At 42.0% G+C, this 20731-nt stretch overlaps 1 protein-coding gene across 2 annotated transcripts in view; it reads left to right on the top strand.

Annotated features, from left to right (window-relative positions):
* slc35f3b (solute carrier family 35 member F3b) overlaps positions 1-20731 on the top strand; it is a 148551-nt gene that overhangs the window by 111651 nt on the left and 16169 nt on the right. For both annotated transcript variants that reach the window (XM_061910406.1, XM_061910407.1), the window contains one exon: positions 20205-20424. In XM_061910406.1, coding sequence (XP_061766390.1) covers positions 20205-20424 — 220 coding nt within the window. The remainder of the gene's footprint in view (positions 1-20204; positions 20425-20731) is intronic.

Below are 20731 nucleotides of genomic sequence, written 5' to 3'. Positions count from 1 at the left end.
GTAAACAGCCCCTTTTAGTGAATAAGTCTATAAAATTGTGACTCAGTGCGAGCACTGTGCAACCTTTTAAAACTTTCACTTCCCGCAGTTTTTAGACAGCCTCTCAGTGGTGACTCAAACAGGGCAATAATTCATATATAATAGCATATAGTTAATAGATATTTTTTTTGTTTTGATTTAAATAAAGTAAACTCCAATGCTGATAAAGAATGTGCTTCACTTGATGTTGACGATAAATAATTTGTCTATATAGTCAGTGTTGTTGACATATTTGTCAATAATAAAAGTGGATTACAAGGGTTCGTGGTATTCTGGAGTGTTTATTAAAAAGAACAACAATATACACCGAACCAAACTGAACACTTTGACTAACTAATCCAGAAATATAAAAAGACTGTTTATTGTTTTTATGATCATTTAAATTCCTGGTCAACTTTGGCTATGAAAAACGTCCCTGACTTTGTGGACCTCGTCTTTGTAAATAGTTACAAAGATTCAGACTGTGTCGCCTCATTGACATTTCAAATTAAACTCTCACAATGTTGCAAGCTGTTAGAATCTTTGGAGGTATTATAACTATGAGCTGACACAGCATAACTTGAATATTTGACCCTCAGCTCTCTTCTCCTCTTGCTGTGCATGAGGTGGTTTTTTTTAACCTAACCTAACTTTTTATTTCTCTTTGGAAAAAAAACCTTCCGGTGTCTTATTCTAAGTACAATAGTAAGTAAGTAACTACATTTTATTCATAAAACGCTTTTAACCCCCCCCCCCCAAAAAAAATCACAAATAGCTGTACAAAACATAGGTGAATTAAAACAACAAATCAATTAAAACAGGGGCAACATTATAAAAATTGGATTAAAAATGACATTTAAAAATTAATTAACTAAAAGTTTTACTAATAAGAGAAGTCTTCAAATGTTCCTTGAAAGTGATAACACAGTCAAGTTCACGGAGGGGGGGACTGGTGCATTTATTCCAGAGTCTGGGGACTATACATAGCCAGGAATGCCAAGTCTCCAAAGGTTTTAAAATGAGTTTTTGGGTTATTTACGAGACCCTGGCCTGAAGACCGAAGGCTGCGCACTGAAGTGTAGGGGCATAACAAGTCAGTGATGTACTGAGGGGCCCCACCATGTAACGCACGAAAAGTCAGGACTAAAATCTTAAACTCTGTGCGGAATTCGACTGCAAGCCAATGAAGACTTGATAAAAATGGGGGTGAAATGGGCTGTTCTGGCAGTGGCAATCTGTACATTTTGAAGTCTCTTTATTGCTGCCTTGTTGAAAAGAGTGAAATGAGAATTGTAATAGTCAATATAAGACGAAATGAACGCGTTAATGATAATTTCGATATCCACTTTGGACAGCAAATTTCTCACTTTACAGATATTTCTCAGGTGATAAAAACAGTTTTTGGTCAGTTGACGACAGTGACCCTCCAAAGACATTGACTGATCCAACACAACCCCAAGGTTTCTGAGGCTTCTTTTAACAGATGCACCCAGAGCACCAAAAGTGTTCTTGTTCAGCGGGGTCTTTTTATTGGAAGCAATTATCATAGTTTCCGTTTTGTTACAATTTACCGCAGGAAATTTGAGGAAAACCAGTTTTTGATACATGATACACATTCCAAGAACTCTGATAAAAAGTGAAACTCTGAATCATTTAAGGAGCAATACAGTTGAATATTATCTGCATAGAAATGATAAACATTTTTAATATTACGGATCAACTTACCAAGAGGCATCGGGTGCAACAAAAATAAAACAGGCCCCAGACTAGAACCCTGGGCCACACCACATGACAGGTTGGACACATTGGACATTACATTATTAAAAGTGAAGTGAATTATATTTATATAGCGTTTTTTTTCTAATGACTCAAAGCGCTTTACATAGTGAAACCCAATATCTAAGTTACATTTAAAGCAGTGTGGGTGGCACTGGGAGCAGGTGGGTAAAGTTTCTTGCCCAAGGACACAACGGCAGTGACTAGGATGGCAGAAGCTGGGATCGAACCTGGAACCCTCAAGTTGCTGGCACGACCGCTCTACCAACCGAGCTATACAGCAAAATTAAAAGTTAAATAAATGATAAATGGGTTGTACTTTTATAGCGCTTTTCTACCTTCAAGGTACTCAAAGCGCTTTGACACTACTTCCACATTTTACCCATTCACACACTGATGGAGGGAGTTGCCATGCAAGGCGCCAACTAGCACCCATCAGGAGCAAGGGTGAAGTGTCTTGCTCAGGACACAACGGACGTGACGAGGTTGGTACTAGGTGGGATTTGAACCAGGGACCCTCGGGTTGCGCACGGCCACTCTCCCACTGCGCCACGCCGTTCTTCCATATATATAAGAAGCATGGAGAACAGCACCAGAAAACCCCATCCCAGATTTGAGTCGATCAATCAATCAGTATACTGTGATCCACAGTATCAAATGCAGATGTCAAACCGAGTAAAACTAAAACTGTGTACGAGCAGAGTCAGCGGCCATCATCACGTCACTGGAAGCTTTCAAAAGAGCAGTTTCGGTGGAGTGAAATGACCTAAACCCAGATTGGTATTTATCATAAAAATCCTGCTGTTCCAAATATGATTTTTTTCCATGATGGGAAGTTTTCATATGGGCCGGTAATTTATAGGCTCCACCGGATTAACATGAGTGTTTTTAAGATTGGGATTCACCACAGAACATTTAAAAAAAAGATGGGGATCGAGACAGACTGAAATGAAAGATTTATCAATTTTACCACCCAAGGACCAACAACATCAAAAACATTTAAGAACAGTTGAGTAATCACAATGTCCACAGGGCTCGATGTGGGTTTCATCTTGCCCACTAAAAACCTGAACATCCTATTGGCTGACAGGGGTAAAGAAAGACTATGAGGAGCACACAGTTGGTGCCTCGGTTTTTGGCGAAAATCTTCCCTGGTAATATGTCTTGGTTTTCATACACTGTCTCGGTTTGAGTACAATTAAACACTCATTCACTTAGTCTGCGAGCTTTTTTGTTGCGTAAGGCTGCAAAATAACCACTATAGAGCGAACTAAAATAGTAGCATACTGTAATAGTCCAATTCAAATCAACAAGCGCCTTAAAGTCGACGTTTCCAAACTGCCTCTAAGTGCAGCGCACAGCGACAGTAAATACTGCCTAACAATCAAAAGAAACATAATAATCCGCCATAGTTTTGTAGATAGCCTGCATGGGGCCTCGTGTATTAAAAGGGAACAGCAATTTTTTAAATTTTATTTTGCCTATCATTCTTAATCCTTATGTGAGACAAGAACACATGTCTATTGTGACAGCAATAGGTGGCAAGGAGATTGGCAGGTTCAAACACTGATGACATCTATTAAACAGACAAAGAAGCAAGGAATTAAATAGAGACAGAATTCAATTTAGTTCAATTGAGGAGAAACGTCTGGGTTGTACTCTTTGTCTTCCACCACGCTATGACGAAAGATTGTATGCTTCCTCTTTTATTTGGACTTTCTCTGATTACACGGCAAGAGCTCTTTCTAAAGGAAGGGGGGGTCATAAACAGCCGCAGCCTTTGGTTACAAAACGGTTCAAAGAAAAGGTGCCTGGAGGGGGGTCAGGTCCTGCTTCCTCTCCGCTTTGTAGATCTCGGGTCAAGACAAAATCTTCCTGTGGATTACAATACATCAAAGAAACCGACACCTTCATGTCGCTTCCCATCCTACACAGTGGAGTTTTATAAGTCTTTGATTGTTAAGATCAAAGACAACTTTTGTCTGCTCGCCGGGAACTCATGGCGACACAAAGTTTTGTGATAACTTTGATACAATTATTCTGACAGGGATAAACTAATAGACGTCCTCACAAATATTAATATGAATATGAAGCATTAAATGAATCGTTGAAAAAGTAAATTTTGTGTCCTTGCCTTGATCTTTTACATTGTTAAAATCAAATGTTGGTAAAGGCCCGGCGACAACCTCTGTTTGTCGCCAAAGTCTTCACATCATGTAGAAAAAATGTGTGTCCGCCACCAATGAAGTTGATATAAGGAATTGCACATTTCCACACTTAGTTCTCTTTTGATACATCTCAACTTTGCTGTGAAAAAGGGCACACAGTAGGGAAGGAAATCATATGGCCACATTCCTGGGTGGCATTCGCGTGAGAGGAAGGTGGGGTTAATCATTTTGCAATAAAGTCTGCTGAAAATGATGGAAAGCGCCACTGTACATAGCAACTGACGCTGCGGTCAAAGTTGGAATTGCCGCAAAACACATTCTAAGATATTCAACTCTCTTCTACCGCCTGGCAGCTAAAGTGGATAGTTCACCCCTAAATTTGTTACGTTTCACGTGTCAGGCAAACCGCAACAAATTGGGCCATATGAATCCCCTTCAAACTGAATGCCAGGTTTTTGTGCATATGCGCTCTTAATACACAAGGGCCCATGTCTTGCACTGTCATCTTGAGGGTAGAGATGGAATTTGCCCGTGCTAATAGAGCTACAAGTGCTGCTTGGGGTCCCCCATTTTAAATGTACCACAAAAAAATTGTTCTCCCTTTACATCAGCAAGGAATCCAAAGTGGGAGGAACACGCAAGACCTGCTCATAAGCTTGTAAGCCTACGGGGTCGTGTTGTGCCGTACAGCTGTATCACATGACGTATATAAAAATGCACACAACATTGTTTTAACAAAAAATTATTACTTCCACTTTTGTAAACTCCAACTATGTCATGCTTTTGTGCTATTCATTTATATAAAGAGAGCATTGGGGAGCAAGGTGCTTTCAATCATATGAAATTCAAATGTAATTGGAGGTCAGGCATGTTTATGGTTTTGATTGATTGATTGAAACTTTTATTAGTAGATTGCACAGTACGGTACATATTCCGTACAGTTGAACACTAAATGGTAACACCCGAATAAGTTTTTCAATTTGTGGTTCACGTTAATCAATTCAAGGTAGGCATGTGTGAGAAATAGGGGTGTAACAGTACGTGTATTTGTATTGAACCGTTTTGGTACCGGTGTTTCGGTTCGGTACAGGGGTGTACCAAACGAGTTTCTAAGCTAAAGTCTTAACAAGCTGCTTTGCTTCTTCTGCCTCTGTGTCACCACCCAGCATTGTCCCACCCACACAACCATCTGATTGGTTACATAGTAAGCGATAACAGCCAATCAGCAGTGCGTATTCAGAGCGCTAACAGCCAATCAGCAGTGTGTATTCAGAGCGCATGGAGTCAATGCTTCAGCGTCGAGCAAGTGAGCATAAGGTAGCGTACTCTCCCCAAATTATAATAAACACTACTACTAACATCACTATGAGCCCGTTGACGTTCTAGAAACTTAAACTGCTCGCAGTCCTGGCTTGAGGTGAAGACTTATTAGCTTTTAGCGTAACGTTAGCTAATTATTCTGTGTGTGTGTGTGTGTGTGTGTGTGTTAGGCGCATCAAAGCCCTGTCTGTCTGTTATTTCATTGAACTCCATGGTGTTTAGGGATGAATAGTCTCTCCTATTGCTATTGTACTATTTTTTCCAGCAATAGTTACATTAATCATTAGTAATGCAGCAGCCTAGTTTTGAATGGCAGGGTCCCTGCTATCACATATTGACAAAAATATAACCTTTACATAATAAAAATCAACTACAGTCTTCCCCAATGCTGTGATAAATTAAGCATGATGAGTTGACTTGAAACTGTTTAATGTTGCACTTTTTATATGTCGAAGAAAAGTTTTGTCATTTTATTTAATCAAAGCAACAACTTGAGGCAGTTTAATGTTGATCAATGTGGGCAGAATTATTATAGTGTTCCCAATGTTAAAAGGATAAAGCCATTGTTTACAAATTTGGTTAATAAATAACCAAAACATTTATATTTTGTTGTTTTCTTACTGTACCGAAAATGAACCGAACTGTGACCTCTAAACCGAGGTACGTACCGAACCAACATTTTTGTGTACCGTTACACCCCTAGTGAGAACATAACAGTTAAAACAACAATGGTGGACCAAAGAGCCTTCTTTGAAAATGCTCCAGGGAGCCACTAGAGAACTGCGGGTTGCTGACTGAGGAAGGCTATTCAAAACACGGGTTCCAATAAGCGTTTCTTTAAAAAAGCTATTTTGCCAACTACTGGCTTGTCATGCATATTTTATAGTTTTCATCCATGCTTAAGTCTCCAGGGACTAAGAACATACAGGGGCTCATCTCTCCGGACCGTTTAGCATTCTTCTATGGTGCTTGAAAGCAAGCTCAAGAAGGCCACAAGATGCCAACAACACTTAACAGAAGTGTTGGCTCTGATTGACAACTTGTGTGACAAGATGCTTCCTAACACCTCTTCTTTCCTTTCTTCCTTCCTGCTGTTTCCTGGCGACGCTGACAACACATGCCAACACAGGGAATTACTAGTAGATAAATTACTTTGCAATCCAACAATAAACTCTTACTCAGCAAACATTTGTCCGTCCTTCAAGGACATGGCGATTGTATTGGACGGACGCCACAGCAGCGTTCTCCTCATGTATTGTTCAACCTCATAGGATCAGTCAGCGTTTTCTGCAGCCTGTGCATTAATTACTGTGCTGAATATCATCAAAAGAGATGCAAAGATAGAATTTGTTTTGTAAAGAGTGAGGCTGTCAATAATAACAAGTTAACTAATGTGATTAATCACTAAAACATTATTGCATTATTTATTTGTATACGTAGATTAATATTGCAATTTATTTTGAACGTACATGCTACTTTATCTAAACCGCAGATGGTTACTTAAAAGGCAAAGCAGGTTATTATACAGTAAATGATCAGGTTATTCCATATGTTAGGGCAAAGAAGAGAGTGGAGACTCTGACTGGTGTGCTCACTAACCAATTTAGTTCAAGTAAAACATTTCTTTAAAAATCCTGTATGAGATTTTGACAATAAAATTGCATGTGTCCAAATATTGGGGCCAGTTAATTTAGAATATGCAAGCGAGTAATAACCTGTGATAATCACTATTACTGTATTTTCCTTGAATTGCCGCCGGGTATATATTATCCGCATCGTTTTGCAAAATAATTAGCGCATGCTTAGAATTAGCGCATGCCTAAAATTACTCTCGGGTCAAACTTGTTTAGCAAAGTAATTAGCGCATGCCTCGGTTTACCGCCGGGTCATACTCGTCACGTCACGAGTGTGTGACACGGGTGGGAAATAAGCCATATTTCCTGTCATGGCATCCCCTCATATTACCTGCGCCGTTTCCACGTTTAATCTCGCGAGTTTAACTCAGGCGCTCACGTGACCCGCTGCAGCCTATGGCGCTCTATATAATCCAGCGTTCCAAGATGGCTGCCAGGTGCGGTGGCTAAACCTGGAGACATCTGAAGCCGGTATGTTTTAAAGTTGTCGTTTGCCTGCATGTCGTAAAAACAACCGTCCAACATTTTACAACTAATTTTAAACTGATAGGTGCCGACCATCAGGGCCGAGTTGCGATGAGAGAGTGTGGCGATGTTAAGATATTAAGCCAAGTTGGTAAGTGAATTTGTTTGCTAATAGTAGCTACTAGCCGTACCCATGTTTTTTCTATGGGCGGTTATCATCGGGTTTTAATCCTGTTTCCTCCAATGTTTCTTATCTGATTGAATTTATATTTATGTCGAGTCTTTATTTTGGGTACTTACATACGGTGAGTGTTGTTGCAATTTAAGGCCATCTGCATTTTTTATGCTACATATTAACTGTTGTGAAGGTTTGCATATTTATGTAATTGTTCCTTTAGTTCAATGGTGTCAAACTCAAATACAGAGCGGGCCAAAATTTAAAACTGATAAAAGCCGCGGGCCGAGGTTGAACAAATTAACCCTTTAATAGGGACCCAAACAAGTTTTGTATTGAATATTGACCAAGCAAGACTTATATAACTTTATAGGGACATACAAAATCCAGTTTCAAATAATAATAATTAAAAAATATCAATGGCATATCAAATAAAACAAAAACACAAATTTAATGCCTTTTTTCGGCGGCGGGTTTGAGTTGGGGCGGGGTTTGGTGGTAGCGGGGGTGTATATTGTAGCGTCCCGGAAGAGTTAGTGATGCAAGGGGTTCTGGGTATTTGTCCGGTTGTGTTTATGTTGTGTTACGATGCAGATGTTCTCCCGAAATGTGTTTGTCATTCTTGTTTGCTGTGGGTTTACAGTGTGGCACGTATCGGTGGAAGAGGGGTTAGTGCGTCTGCCTCACAATACGAAGTTCCTGCAGTCCTGGGTTCAAATCCAGGCTCGGGATCTTTCTGTGTGGAGTTTGCATGTTCTCCCCGTGAATGCGTGGGTTCCCTCCGGGTACTCCGGCTTCCTCCCACTTCCAAAGACATGCACCTGGGGATAGGTTGATTGGCAACACTAAATTGGCCCTAGTGTGTGAATGTGAGTGTGAATGTTGTCTGTCTATCTGTGTTGGCCCTGCGATGAGGTGGCGACTTGTCCAGGGTGTACCCCGCCTTCCGCCCGATTGTAGCTGAGATAGGCGCCAGCGCCCCCCGCGACTCCAAAAGGGAATAAACGGTAGAAAATGGATGGATGGATGGACGTATTTGTAACAGTGTTAACCTTGTATATACAGCCACCCTCAGTGTGACCTGTATGGCTAATGACCAAGTATGCCGTGCATACACTTGTGTGTGTGTGTATGAGCCGCATATATTATGTGAGTGGGCTGGCACGCTGTTTTTATGGAAGAAAAGCGGACGTGGCGACATGTAGAGAACGCCAAAAGCAGGGCTTTTACGGCCCGCCCCCAATATTATTGTCCTGGTGGAAATCGGGAGAAATTCGGGAGGGTCACTGAACTTCGAGAGTCTCCCGGGAAAATCGGGAGGGTTGACAAGTATGAGTATTAGTGGTGAATGCGGTGTTACAGCGGCGACCAGCTCTAATGTTAATTTGATATTGCCTCAAGGGCCAAATGAAAATACACGCCGGGCCAAATTTGGCCCGCGGGCCAGAGTTTGACATCCATGCATTAGTTCTACAAATAGGAGATTGTTTCTGTTAAGGGTTTAATTATCATTATTTATTTGTATTTCATATGTGTCGTTTGGAAAGGTAAAATGTGTTTCTTTAAATTGTTTATCCGTTGCTATAGCTTCGGTTGCTATGGTTTCCGGTTGCTATGGTTACGGGCAGTTCCGTTTCCGCTGCCAGGTTAAACAAATTGTTAAAAGAGCTCCGGCATTATCAAGCAACGTAGCGTCGGTAATACTACATGGGAGATAGTTCACCACGGTTGCAGTTCAGAGAAATAACCACAGTAAGCTTCCTATTTCAGTGTGTTATAAGTGACAGTTTATAAATTGAACTCGTTAAAGTTTAGGACAGGCGTCTCAGACACGCGGCCCGCAGGCCAATTGCGGCCCGCGAGATGTTATTTTGCGGCCCCCACCTTAGTATGAAAGTTTAATGTTAGTGCGGCCCGCAAGTGTTATATGAATGCTGCTTGAGAGTGTTGTGTTATTTGGGTCCGAAATGGCTCTTTCAACGTTCTGGGTTGACTACCCCTGCATTAATGGAAAAGAGGCAAATGAGTGAAAGCGACAGAGACGTTGCCATGGAAACTAGGGTTTTCTAACGTGTCTGGCTGCAGTCACACCGTGACACCAGTCTGTCAGTAATAACAGTCCCCGATAACCTGGACCAATTCAAACCATTATTTGTTTTTTTTCGTTTAATTTGCATTGCCTCACTTTTCTTAAATCAATTTTTTGTTCATTCATAATTTGATTTAATTTTGTGATGAAAATAAAAACAAAGACATTTAAAAATATGTTTTTTTAGGAAATATTTTCTCGCGGCCCAGCCTCACCCAGACTCTGCATCCAGTGGCCCCGAGGCAAATTGAGTTTGAGACCCCTGGTTTAGGATGTTTAGGCACTCACGTTGCCAGTAGATGGGACAAGTGTGCTAACCGCAGCTCGCACGTGTGTTTGTTTGCTGCACAGTGACTTCCTGAATGGCAGGTTTAGTCACGTATTAGTTAAGTTTCTTAAAGAGACCCTCTCCTCTGTGACTGTTTACTATTTGGAGAGCGAGTGTGGAACATTATAAAGAGTTTAGTTGTGTGCTATCGTGGCTACATTGCTGCAAGGGAAGTGGACAGCGGGAGTTGGGGAGGTAGCGTGTGAGTGGGGATGAGTGTATGAGCGTAATTAATGTGTGTTTATTATTGTCTGGTTATTGTATGTTTCTGTGGTGTATATAGTAAATTCTTCAACTACATAAGCCGTCTCCTCTCACTCTCTCTTAGACTAGATTTATTGGGTAAATAGTGAAATTTTGGAGCATCCCCCCAAGATAAAATACAGTCCTTTAAAGGCTCCCATATATTAACGTTTTATTTTATTAAACATGCTTTTCATGACGGTATCCTTACAGCACACTCAAATTTATAAGTGCAGGCCTAAATTTACCGCATGCCTTTGGTAAGCGCCGGAGTGAGAAGAGGTTTTAAATTAATTAGCGCTCCGGCGGCAATTCAAGGAAATACGGTAATCCAAATTCTAACATGTGATTAATGTGATTTAAAAAAAGGAACAACTGGCAAAACTAGTAAAGAGAAATGAGCTGAATGAGTTATGTACCACTTTCCACAAAAGATTACCTAGATGTGTTGATATTTTCTACAAATTGAAAAAAAATTTGGGGGGCTTTTTTGTTGTTGTTGTTGTAACGTTATTAGAATATTTTGTACTTTCCTTACTAAAATTGCAACAGAAATATGAGTGCAATGCTATTTCAAGTTATAACATTATATATTATATATAATATATAGTAATATATAAAGTGAGGGCCGCATGTCCAGTGCCTTTCTCTGGACTAAATTGTTTTAATGTTTTTTAGTGCTTTTTTAATCGGCTTTTATTTGTTCAAAAGTTGCGGTTTAATGTTTTTATTGAAATTTCTTCACCAGCTCTCAAGAATTGTGGACTTTTAATAAGTTTAACTTAGGCTCTACTACACTTCGAACCTTGGCTTACAGGCCAGAGCTTGCCGCATCCATCTCCACCCGGAACCTGGGCTAACAGGCCGGAGCCTGCAGCATCCACCTCCACCAGTAACATGGGCTAACAGGCCAGAAACTGCCACATCCACCTCCACCTGGAGCTTGAGCTAAAAAGACCAGAGCCTGCTGCATCCATCTCCACCCGAAACCTGGGCTAACAGGCCGGAGCCTGCGGCATCCATCTCCACCCGGAAGCTTGAATAACAGACTGGAGCCTGCTGCATCCACCTCCACCCGGAACCTGGCCTAACAGGCCGGAGCCTGCTGCATCCACCTCCACCCGAAAATTAGGCTAACAGGCCGGAGGCTGCCGCATCCATCTCCACCCGGAAATTGGGCTAACAGGCCGGAGCCTGCGGCATCCATCTCCACCAGTAACATGGGCTAACAGGCCAGAAACTGCCACATCCACCTCCACCCGGAAACTGGGCTAACAGGCCGGAGCCTGCCGCATCCATCTCCACCCGGAACCTGGGCTAACAGGCCAGAGCCTGCCGCATCCATCTCCACCCGGAACCTGGGCTAACAGGCCAAAGCCTGCCATATCCATCTCCACCCGGGACCTGGGCTAACAGGCCAGAATCTGCCACATCCACCTCCATCTGGAGCTTGAGCTAAAAGGCCTCCACCCGGAACCTGGCCTAACAGGCCGGAGCCTGCTGCATCCACCCCACCCGAAATTTAGGCTAACAGGCCGGAGGCTGCCGCATCCATCTCCACCCGGAAATTGTGCTAACAGGCCGGAGCCTGCGGCATCCATCTCCACCAGTAACATGGGCTAACAGGCCAGAAACTGCCACATCCACCTCCACCCGGAAACTGGGCTAACAGGCCGGAGCCTGCCGCATCCATCTCCACCCGGAACCTGGGCTAACAGGCAAGAATCTGCCACATCCACCTCCATCTGGAGCTTGAGCTAAAAGGCCAGAGCCTGCCGCATCCATCTCCACCCAAAACCTGGACTAACAGGCCAGAGCCTGCCGTATCCATCTCCACCCAAAACCTGGGCTAACAGGCCAGAGCCTGCCATATCCATCTCCACCTGGAACCTGGGCTAACAGGCCGGACCCAGCCGTATCCATCTCCACCCGGGACCTGGGCTAACAGGCCAGAACCTGCCGCATCCACCTCCATCTGGAGCTTGAGCTAAAAGGCCAGAGCCTGCCGCATCCATCTCCACCCGAAACCTGGGCTAACAGGCCAAAGCCTGCCGCATCCATCTCCACCCGGAACCTGGGCTAACAGGCCAGAACCTTCCACATCCACCTACTGCCACATCCACCTCCATCTGGAGCTTGAGCTAAAAAGGCCAGAACCTGCCGCATCCATCTCCACCCAAAATCTGGGCTAACAGCCCAGAACCTGCCACCTCCACCTCCATCTGTACCTTGAGCTAAAAGGCCAGAACCTGCCGCATCCATCTCCACCCGAAATCTGGGCTAACAGCCCAGAACCTGCCACATCCACCTCCATCTGTACCTTGAGCTAAAAGGCCAGAACCTGCCGCATCCATCTCCACCCAAAATCTGGGCTAACAGCCCAGAACCTGCCACATCCACCTCCATCTGTACTTTGAGCTAAAAGGCAGAGGCCTGCCGCATCCATCTCCACCCAAAACCTGGGCTAACAGGTCAGAACCTTCCACATCCACCTCCATCTGGAGCTTGAGCTAAAAAGGCCAGAACCTGCCACATCCATCTCCACCCGAAATCCGGGCTAACAGCCCAGAACCTGCCACCTCCACCTCCATCTGTACCTTGAGCTAAAAGGCCAGAACCTGCCGCATCCATCTCTACCCGAAATCTGGGCTAACAGCCCAGAACCTGCCACATCCACCTCCATCTGTACCTTGAGCTAAAAGGCCAGAACCTGCCGAATCCATCTCCACCCAAAATCTGGGCTAACAGCCCAGAACCTGCCACATCCACCTCCATCTGTACTTTGAGCTAAAAGGCAGAGGCCTGCCGCATCCATCTCCACCCAAAACCTGGGCTAACAGGTCAGAACCTTCCACATCCACCTCCATCTGGAGCTTGAGCTAAAAAGGCCAGAACCTGCCACATCCATCTCCACCCGAAATCCGGGCTAACAGCCCAGAACCTGCCACATCCACCTCCATCTGTACCTTGAGCTAAAAGGCCAGAACCTGCCACATCCCCCTCCATCTGTACCTTGAGCTAACAGCCCAGAACCTGCGCATCCACCTCCATCTGTACTTTGAGCTAAAAGGCAGGGGCCTGCCGCATCCATCTCCACTCAGAACCTGGGCTAACAGGCCTGAGCCTTCTACAGTGCATCCACTTCGCCTGAGCCAGGAAAATAGCTGAGGCTGTGCTACTTACAATTTATAGTATAACGCTTTCTGCTCATGTTTTTCAACATGAAGATAAAGGAATTTTTAAAAGCTTTATTATATGTGTTCACCCTTTGGAACTTGGGAGACCAAGCAGTGATCCTGGGGTGAGTACAGCTAATATTATGCAAAGCATGTGTGATACTTACTATAGTGGCTCTAAACCTAATGAAGCTGGGCACCAGCAGCCAGCACTGACTAATATAGTTTTGGTCTTCAAGTTCAATCTGCCTGGGTTTTTTTTTCCTAAACTTCCAAGATTTTCTTGCTTAATATATAAACTTACACTTTCACTTAAAAAAAACAATGCCGGGCTTCATCATTGGAAACAAATAAGACTGTTTGTTAGAATAATCATGTATATACATTATCACACAACTTTAGTATGCTTAAAGTCTGTTGCTATATTTATTAGTTATTGTGCTCAGGCTGCATTTTTTTCTATCTGTGCAAGGACAAAACTTCTTGTCTGAGGGGTGGCCTCAGCCGCAGATGTTATCTTTGTTTTAGCCCGCTAATAGCCAAGGACTTCAAGGACCTCAATAAAGATAAGATGACAGCACGCAGACGAAGCAGAAACAAGGAAATCACAAAGCCCAGCACATTCCGTCACATATTGTGCGTACTGGACCTGCTTTGCATTATACATGTGACCACTCCTTTTAGAGGTGGCCTCAGTGATGTTGACTATGGAAATCCTGAATAAATAGAGGGCCGCGGGAGCTGAACCTTAGAGCGTAGGGCGAGACTGTGACTAAGTGAGCGTAGGGCGAGACTGTGACTAAGTGTGCAACTCCATGCGTTCTGGGTTGTACTTATATACCGCTTTTCTACCTTCAAGGTACTCAAAGCGCTTTGACACTACTTCCACATTTACCCATTCACACACACATTCACACACTGATGGAGGGAGCTGCCATGCAAGGCGCCAACCAGCACCCATCAGGAGTAAGGGTGAAGTGTCTTGCTCAGGACACAACGGACGTGACGAGGTTGGTACTAGGTGGGAATTGAACCAGGGACGCTCGGGTTGCGCACGGCCACTCTCCCCACTGCGGCACGCGTTCTCCTCATGAGCTGAATTGGACTCCGTCTCTGCATGGTTCCTTGCTTCTTGTCTGATTAATAGATGTCATCAGTGTTTGAACCTGACACTGTTACAAAATGTAATGTGAAGCGAAGATTGATGATGACTGCATTACTCTTACTTTTATCTGGAAATGTGCAACCAAACCCTGGTTCTGAGTTAAAATGTGTCCAAACCCCTGCTGATTTCAAACGAATGCATGGATTGAATATTGTTTATCTTCATGTGCGCAGCTTATTAACTAAACATTTTGGTGAAATCGACAGATGCAGATAAGAGAATTTTTGAAACATGGCTAACCAAATCTATTTCTAATGATGACATCAACATACTTGGATACATTGTTCATCGTACGGATAGGCCCAAGAAAAGTGGCGCTGTAGCGATTTATGTAAAATCAAGATTTGATGTAGCATTTGTTTTAGCTGAATCCATTTCTAATCTAATTGAGTTTTTAACTCTGCATGTGGAAGTAGTGAAGCGACTTTATAATTTTTGTGGGGCGCTACAGGCGTCCATCTGCCATCAAGGAATCATTAACTTTAGAGCATCTTTTATCCAAATTGAATTATAATGAACTTGTATTGGCCGGAGACTTAAACTGGGACTGGCTGGATGCCGTTTCTGGTGAATTTAAATCTTAGCCAGTTGGTCAAACTACCTACAAATGTAAAGAGTCCTGATTAATCTACTTTGATTGACTTAATCTTAACAAACGTTTCTCATAAATTCTCATCTTTGGGTGTGCTCTGCAATCATTGAAGCGATCATTGTGTTGTTCCTGCAGGAAGACTAAAATCCCCAAATGCAATCAACATACTATTTGTAAGAGAAATTTTAAACTTTTTATTGAACAAGCTTTGTAAATGTGTCTTTTGTTAATTGGGGGCAACTGAGTTTGTTGCCAGATGTCAACCTGGCTTGGGCATATTTTAAGGAAAGTTTTTTTAAGGTTGTAAACAAACATTCTCCTATCAGGAATTTCAAGGTTAAGGTATGAGAGAACCCTTTGTTTTGGTTTTCTCCAGAATTGCCAGAGTCAATCCATTAATGAAATGTGGCATGGGCTAAAGCCAGGAAAGCTGATTTTCCTTCTGATTGGTCTAACTTTAAACATTTACGAAATAAATGTACTTCTCTTATCAAGAAGGCTAAATCAGAATATTACTTATCCGTCTAAACTGAACACCTCAACAATCCACAGAGGTATTGTAAAGTGATACAGTCTCTATCTGTAAATAAAAGACCTATATGTCTTAAAAGATTCTGTCCGTGTGAATGATAGGAACAAGGTGTAACACGTGTTTCGTAGCTACTGGTTCCTTGTTTAACTCCACACGAACAGTCCCTGCGACTACCTGCACAGGACCTCTAATGTCTTCTGGAGAGCTTTTTAACTTTGTTCCTTTCACAGAGCAGGAAGTGCATAAAGCTCTCAAAGCATGCAGGAACCCCCGCGAGCCAGACTTGATAGAGCCCTAATTCGTGAAAAAAGCAGCTAAATATGTAGCTCAGCCTCTTACGGTTCATTTTTAATCATTCAATCCAAAACAAAGAAATCCCACTCATCTGGAAATCAGATTTGTTATCCCTTTGTTAAAAGGAGGTGATCAAGCAGTTTTAACTAACTACAGGCCAATATCAAATTTGTGTGTTTTGTCAAAAGTTGTTAAAAGCCTACTGAAATGAGATTTTCTTATTTAAACGGGGATAGCAGGTCCATTCTATGTGTCATACTTGATCATTTCGCGATATTGCCATATTTTGGCTGAAAAGATTTAGTAGAGAATATCGACGATAAAGTTTGCAACTTTTGGTCGCTAATAAAAAAGCCTTGCCTGTACCGTAAGTAGCAGACGTCACTGTTTGTAGAGCGCCTCACATCCTCACATTATTTACAATCATAGCCACCAGCAGCAAGAGCAATTCGGACCGAGAAAGCGACAATTTCCCCATTAATTTGAGCGAGGAGGAAAGATTTGTGTATGAGGATATTGAGAGTAAAGGACTAGAAAGAAAAAAAAAAAGACGAGGGCAGTGGGAACGATTCAGATGTTATTAGACACATTTACTAGGATAATTCCGGAAAATCCCTTATCTGCTTATTGTGTTACTAGTCTTTTAGTGAGATTATATAGTCATACCTGAAAGTCAGAGGGGTGTGGTGACCGCCAGTGTCTCTGAGGTAAGCCATGGAGGAGCCGAGAAAGTCGCAGCTGCCTCTTTGACAGCTGCAGGAGGAACGACACAAGCTCCGCTCATGTTTACGGTAAGAGCCGACTTAATACCACCATTTTCTCACCGAAACCTGCCGGTTGACATGTGGTAGAGACCCATGTTCGCTTGACCGCTCTGTTCCATAGTAAAGCTTCACAACAAACAAAGAAACACCGGCTGTGTTTGTGTTGCTACGGCTGGCTGCAATACACCGCTTTCCACCAACATCTTTCTTATTTGTAGTCTCCATTATTAATTGAACAAATTGCAAAAATATTCAGCAACACAGATGTCCACAATATTGTGTAATTATGCGATAAAAACAGACTACTTTTAGCCGTGAGCGGTGGTGGGAGAACATGTACGCTACCACCGGTGATGTCACGCGCAACAGAATACTTCGCGGGAAATTTAAAACTGCAATTTAGTCAACTAAAAAGGCCGTATTGGCATGTGTTGCAATGTTAATACTTCATCATTGATATATAAACTATCAGACTGCGTGGTCGGTAGTAGTGGGTTTCAGTAGGTCTTTAAATCTCTTGTCTGTGATCAACTGAAAAAGTTCCTGTACTCTAACAAATTTATTTTTAAACTTTAATCCGGCTGTAGGAAAGAGCACAGTACCATCACGGCTGCTACAAAAGTGATTAATGATATACTTGTTTCGCTTGGCAAAAAAAAAATATTGCGCTTCCCTTTTTATTGATCCGTCAAAAGCTTTTGACACTTTGTTAGGGACTATCTAATCATGTTGTTTCCTGGTTCACACATTGAGAGACCGAAGCAGAGTATTAAAAGTGACCGTCTGTTTTCTGAACAAGGGAGTGCCACAGCGTTCAATATTAGGACTCCTCCTGTTCATCATGTATATCAACAAATTAGGACAAAATGTGTCTGATGCTGATATACATTTTTAGGCTGATGACACAATAATTTACTGTTTTGGTTTGAACCCTGCTATAGCTGTAGAACCTCTACAGAAGATTTTGATGTGATCCAGCACACACTTTTGCAGCTAAAACAAGTCCTCAATGTTGAAAAAACAAAATTAAAACAGAGGTTGTTTACACGTACAAATATCTCAGTATTTTGCTGAATGACTTCCTGACATTAAAGCCCCATATAGACAATTCTGTGAAAAAACTTGAACTAAAATTGGGCTTTTTCTTTCAAAATTAATGTTGTTTTTCTTTTGAGGCAAAAATGTACCTTGTCACTACAACATTTTTATCTATTTTAGACTATGAAGACCTGTGATACATGAATGCCTCCGCTCAATGTCAACATGAGATTGACACTGTATATCATGCTTCTCTGAGGATCATAACTAACTAGGGCCTTGACCCATCATTGTGAGCTGTATCCTCGAGTGGAATGGCCTTCTTTGTCCTCCAGGAGGCTGGCTCGTTGGTATACTTTCATTTACAAACCCCGTTTCCATATGAGTTGGGAAATTGTGTTAGATGTAAATATAAACGGAATACAATGATTTGCAAATCATTTTCAACCCATATTCAGTTGAATATGCTACAAAGACAACATATTTGATGTTCAAACTGATAAAAAAAAAATCTTTTTTTGCAAATAATCATTAACTTTAGAATTTGATGCCAGCAACACGTGACAAAGACATTGGGAAAGGTGGCAATAAATACTGATAAAGTTGAGAAATTCTCATCAAACACTTATTTGGAACATCCCACAGGTGTGCAGGCTAATTGGGAACAGGTGGGTGCCATGATTGGGTATAAAAGCAGCTTCCACAAAATGCTAAGTAATTCACAAACAAGGATGGGGCGAGGGTCACCACTTTGTAAGCAAATTGTCGAACAGTTTTAGAACAACATTTCTCAATGAGCTATTGCAAGGAATTTAGGGATTTTACCATCTACGGTCCGTAAAATCACTGCATGTAAGCGATGATATTACGGACTTTTGATCCCTCAGGCAGTACTGCATCAAAAACAGACATCAGTGTGTAAAGGATATCACCACATGGGCTCAGGAACACTTCATAAAACCACTGTCAGTAACTACAGTTGGTCGCTACATCTGTAAGTGCAAGTTAAAACTCTGCTATGCAAAGCATAACCCATTCATCAACAACACCAAGGAACACCGCTGGCTTCGCTGGGGCCGAGCTCATCTAAAATGGACTGATGCAAAGTGGAAAGGTGTTCTGTGGCCTAACGAGTCCACATTTCAAATTATATTTGGAAACTGTGGACGTAATGTCCTCCGGAACAAAGAGGAAAATAACCATCCATATTGTTATAGGCGCAAAGTTCAAAAGCCAGCATCTGTGATGGTATGGGGGTGCATTAGTGCCCAAAGCATGGGTAAGTTACACATCTGTGAAGGCACCATTAATGCTGAAAGGTCCATACAGGTTTTGGAGCAACATACAGTATGTTTTCATCCAAGCAACGTTATCATGGACGCCCCTGCTTATTTCAGCAAGACAATGCCAAGCCACGTGTTACAACAGCGTGGTTTCGTAGTATAAGAGTGCGGGTACTTTCCTGGCCCGCTTGCAGTCCAGACATGTCTCCCATCGAAAATGTGTGGCGCATTATGAAGCGTAAAATACGACAGCGGAGACCCCGGACTGTTGAACGACTAAAGCTCTACATAAAACAAGAATGGGAAAGAATTCCACTTTCAAAGCTTCAACAATTAGTTTCCTCAGTTCCCAAATGTTTGTTGAGTGTTGTTGAAAGAAAAGGTGATGTAACACAGTGGTGAACATGCCCTTTCCCAACTACTTTGGCACGTGTTGCAGCCATGAAATTCTAAGTTAATTATTATTTGCAAGAAAAAAAATAAAGTTTATGAGTTTGAACATCAAATATCTTGTTTTTGTAGTGCATTCAACTGAATATGGGTTGAAAGGGATTTGCAAATCATTGTATTCCGTTTATATTTACATCTAACACAATTTTCCAACTCATATGGAAACGGGGTTTGTATAATGCAATGCTTGGTCTACAGACCACCTACATTTGTAATTTAATCACACAGGAGTGTTGACTCTTATTGTTTGCGTTCAAATGATTTGTTGCTCACTGTTGCATTTGCCTGCACAGAACTGGGGAAAAGAGCTTTTGTTTACTCTGCTCCTTTTACATGGAACGGGTTGCAAAGAGACTGAAAATTAACTAAATTTATTGTATTGAACACTTTTGAGTCCAGATTGAGAGCACTCGAGGTGATGTTTTTATATTGCTATGGTTTTTCTTAAAGTGTATGACATGTATTTTTATGTAACTTTATCTTTTGCTTCCTCTTGGCCAGGACTCCCTTGATTTTTTTTATTTTTTTTTATCTCTTCCTGGTTAAATGAAAAAAAATAAAATGTACGTAATACATGATAGAATAGTAAAAGTGTCAAAAGACAATCACTACTTGCTTGTATTGCTTGCTTATTGATTGCACAAATTGATTTAAATCCCTCCCCCTGTCTGATGTGTATCTTGTCTCTGCACAGGGAGTGTTGTCGTTTTTTGGGGGATGACGGGCTGAACCTCAAAGTGTTTTTCACCAAGGTGGCCCCATTCGGCCTGCTGTGGATCCTCACCAACTACTTGTACCTGCAGGCCCTCAGGAAGATCAACACGACGGATGTGTCTGCGCTCTTCTGTTGTAACAAGGCCTTCGTCTTCCTGCTCTCCTGGATTGTACTCCGAGATCGCTTCATGGGGGTCAGGGTGAGTTCAGGGACGACGTCTGTAGCAACAAGACAAGATCATGTGGTACTGACTTACACATTACAATAATATCTGCCCTATATGTTGTGAGATGGAACACAATGATGCAATTGAATACATTGTACTGCGTCAAACAACTTCATTGCAAATAGATTTAATAACACAAATCAAAATATTTTTGAAAATTAAATATAGCAGACCCAAAACATTTCCTTAACAAATTAATGTATTGTACATCACTAAAATACTTTTCCTTCCTAGAGCAATTATTGCTTATAATACTAGTATAAATTAGTGATGGGTAAAT

Source organism: Nerophis ophidion, linkage group LG09, assembly GCF_033978795.1.
Source record: "Nerophis ophidion isolate RoL-2023_Sa linkage group LG09, RoL_Noph_v1.0, whole genome shotgun sequence".
Taxonomy (NCBI): domain Eukaryota; kingdom Metazoa; phylum Chordata; class Actinopteri; order Syngnathiformes; family Syngnathidae; genus Nerophis; species Nerophis ophidion.
The sequence above is the reverse complement of the archived record's forward strand: the minus strand, read 5'-3'. Positions and strand labels throughout refer to the sequence as shown.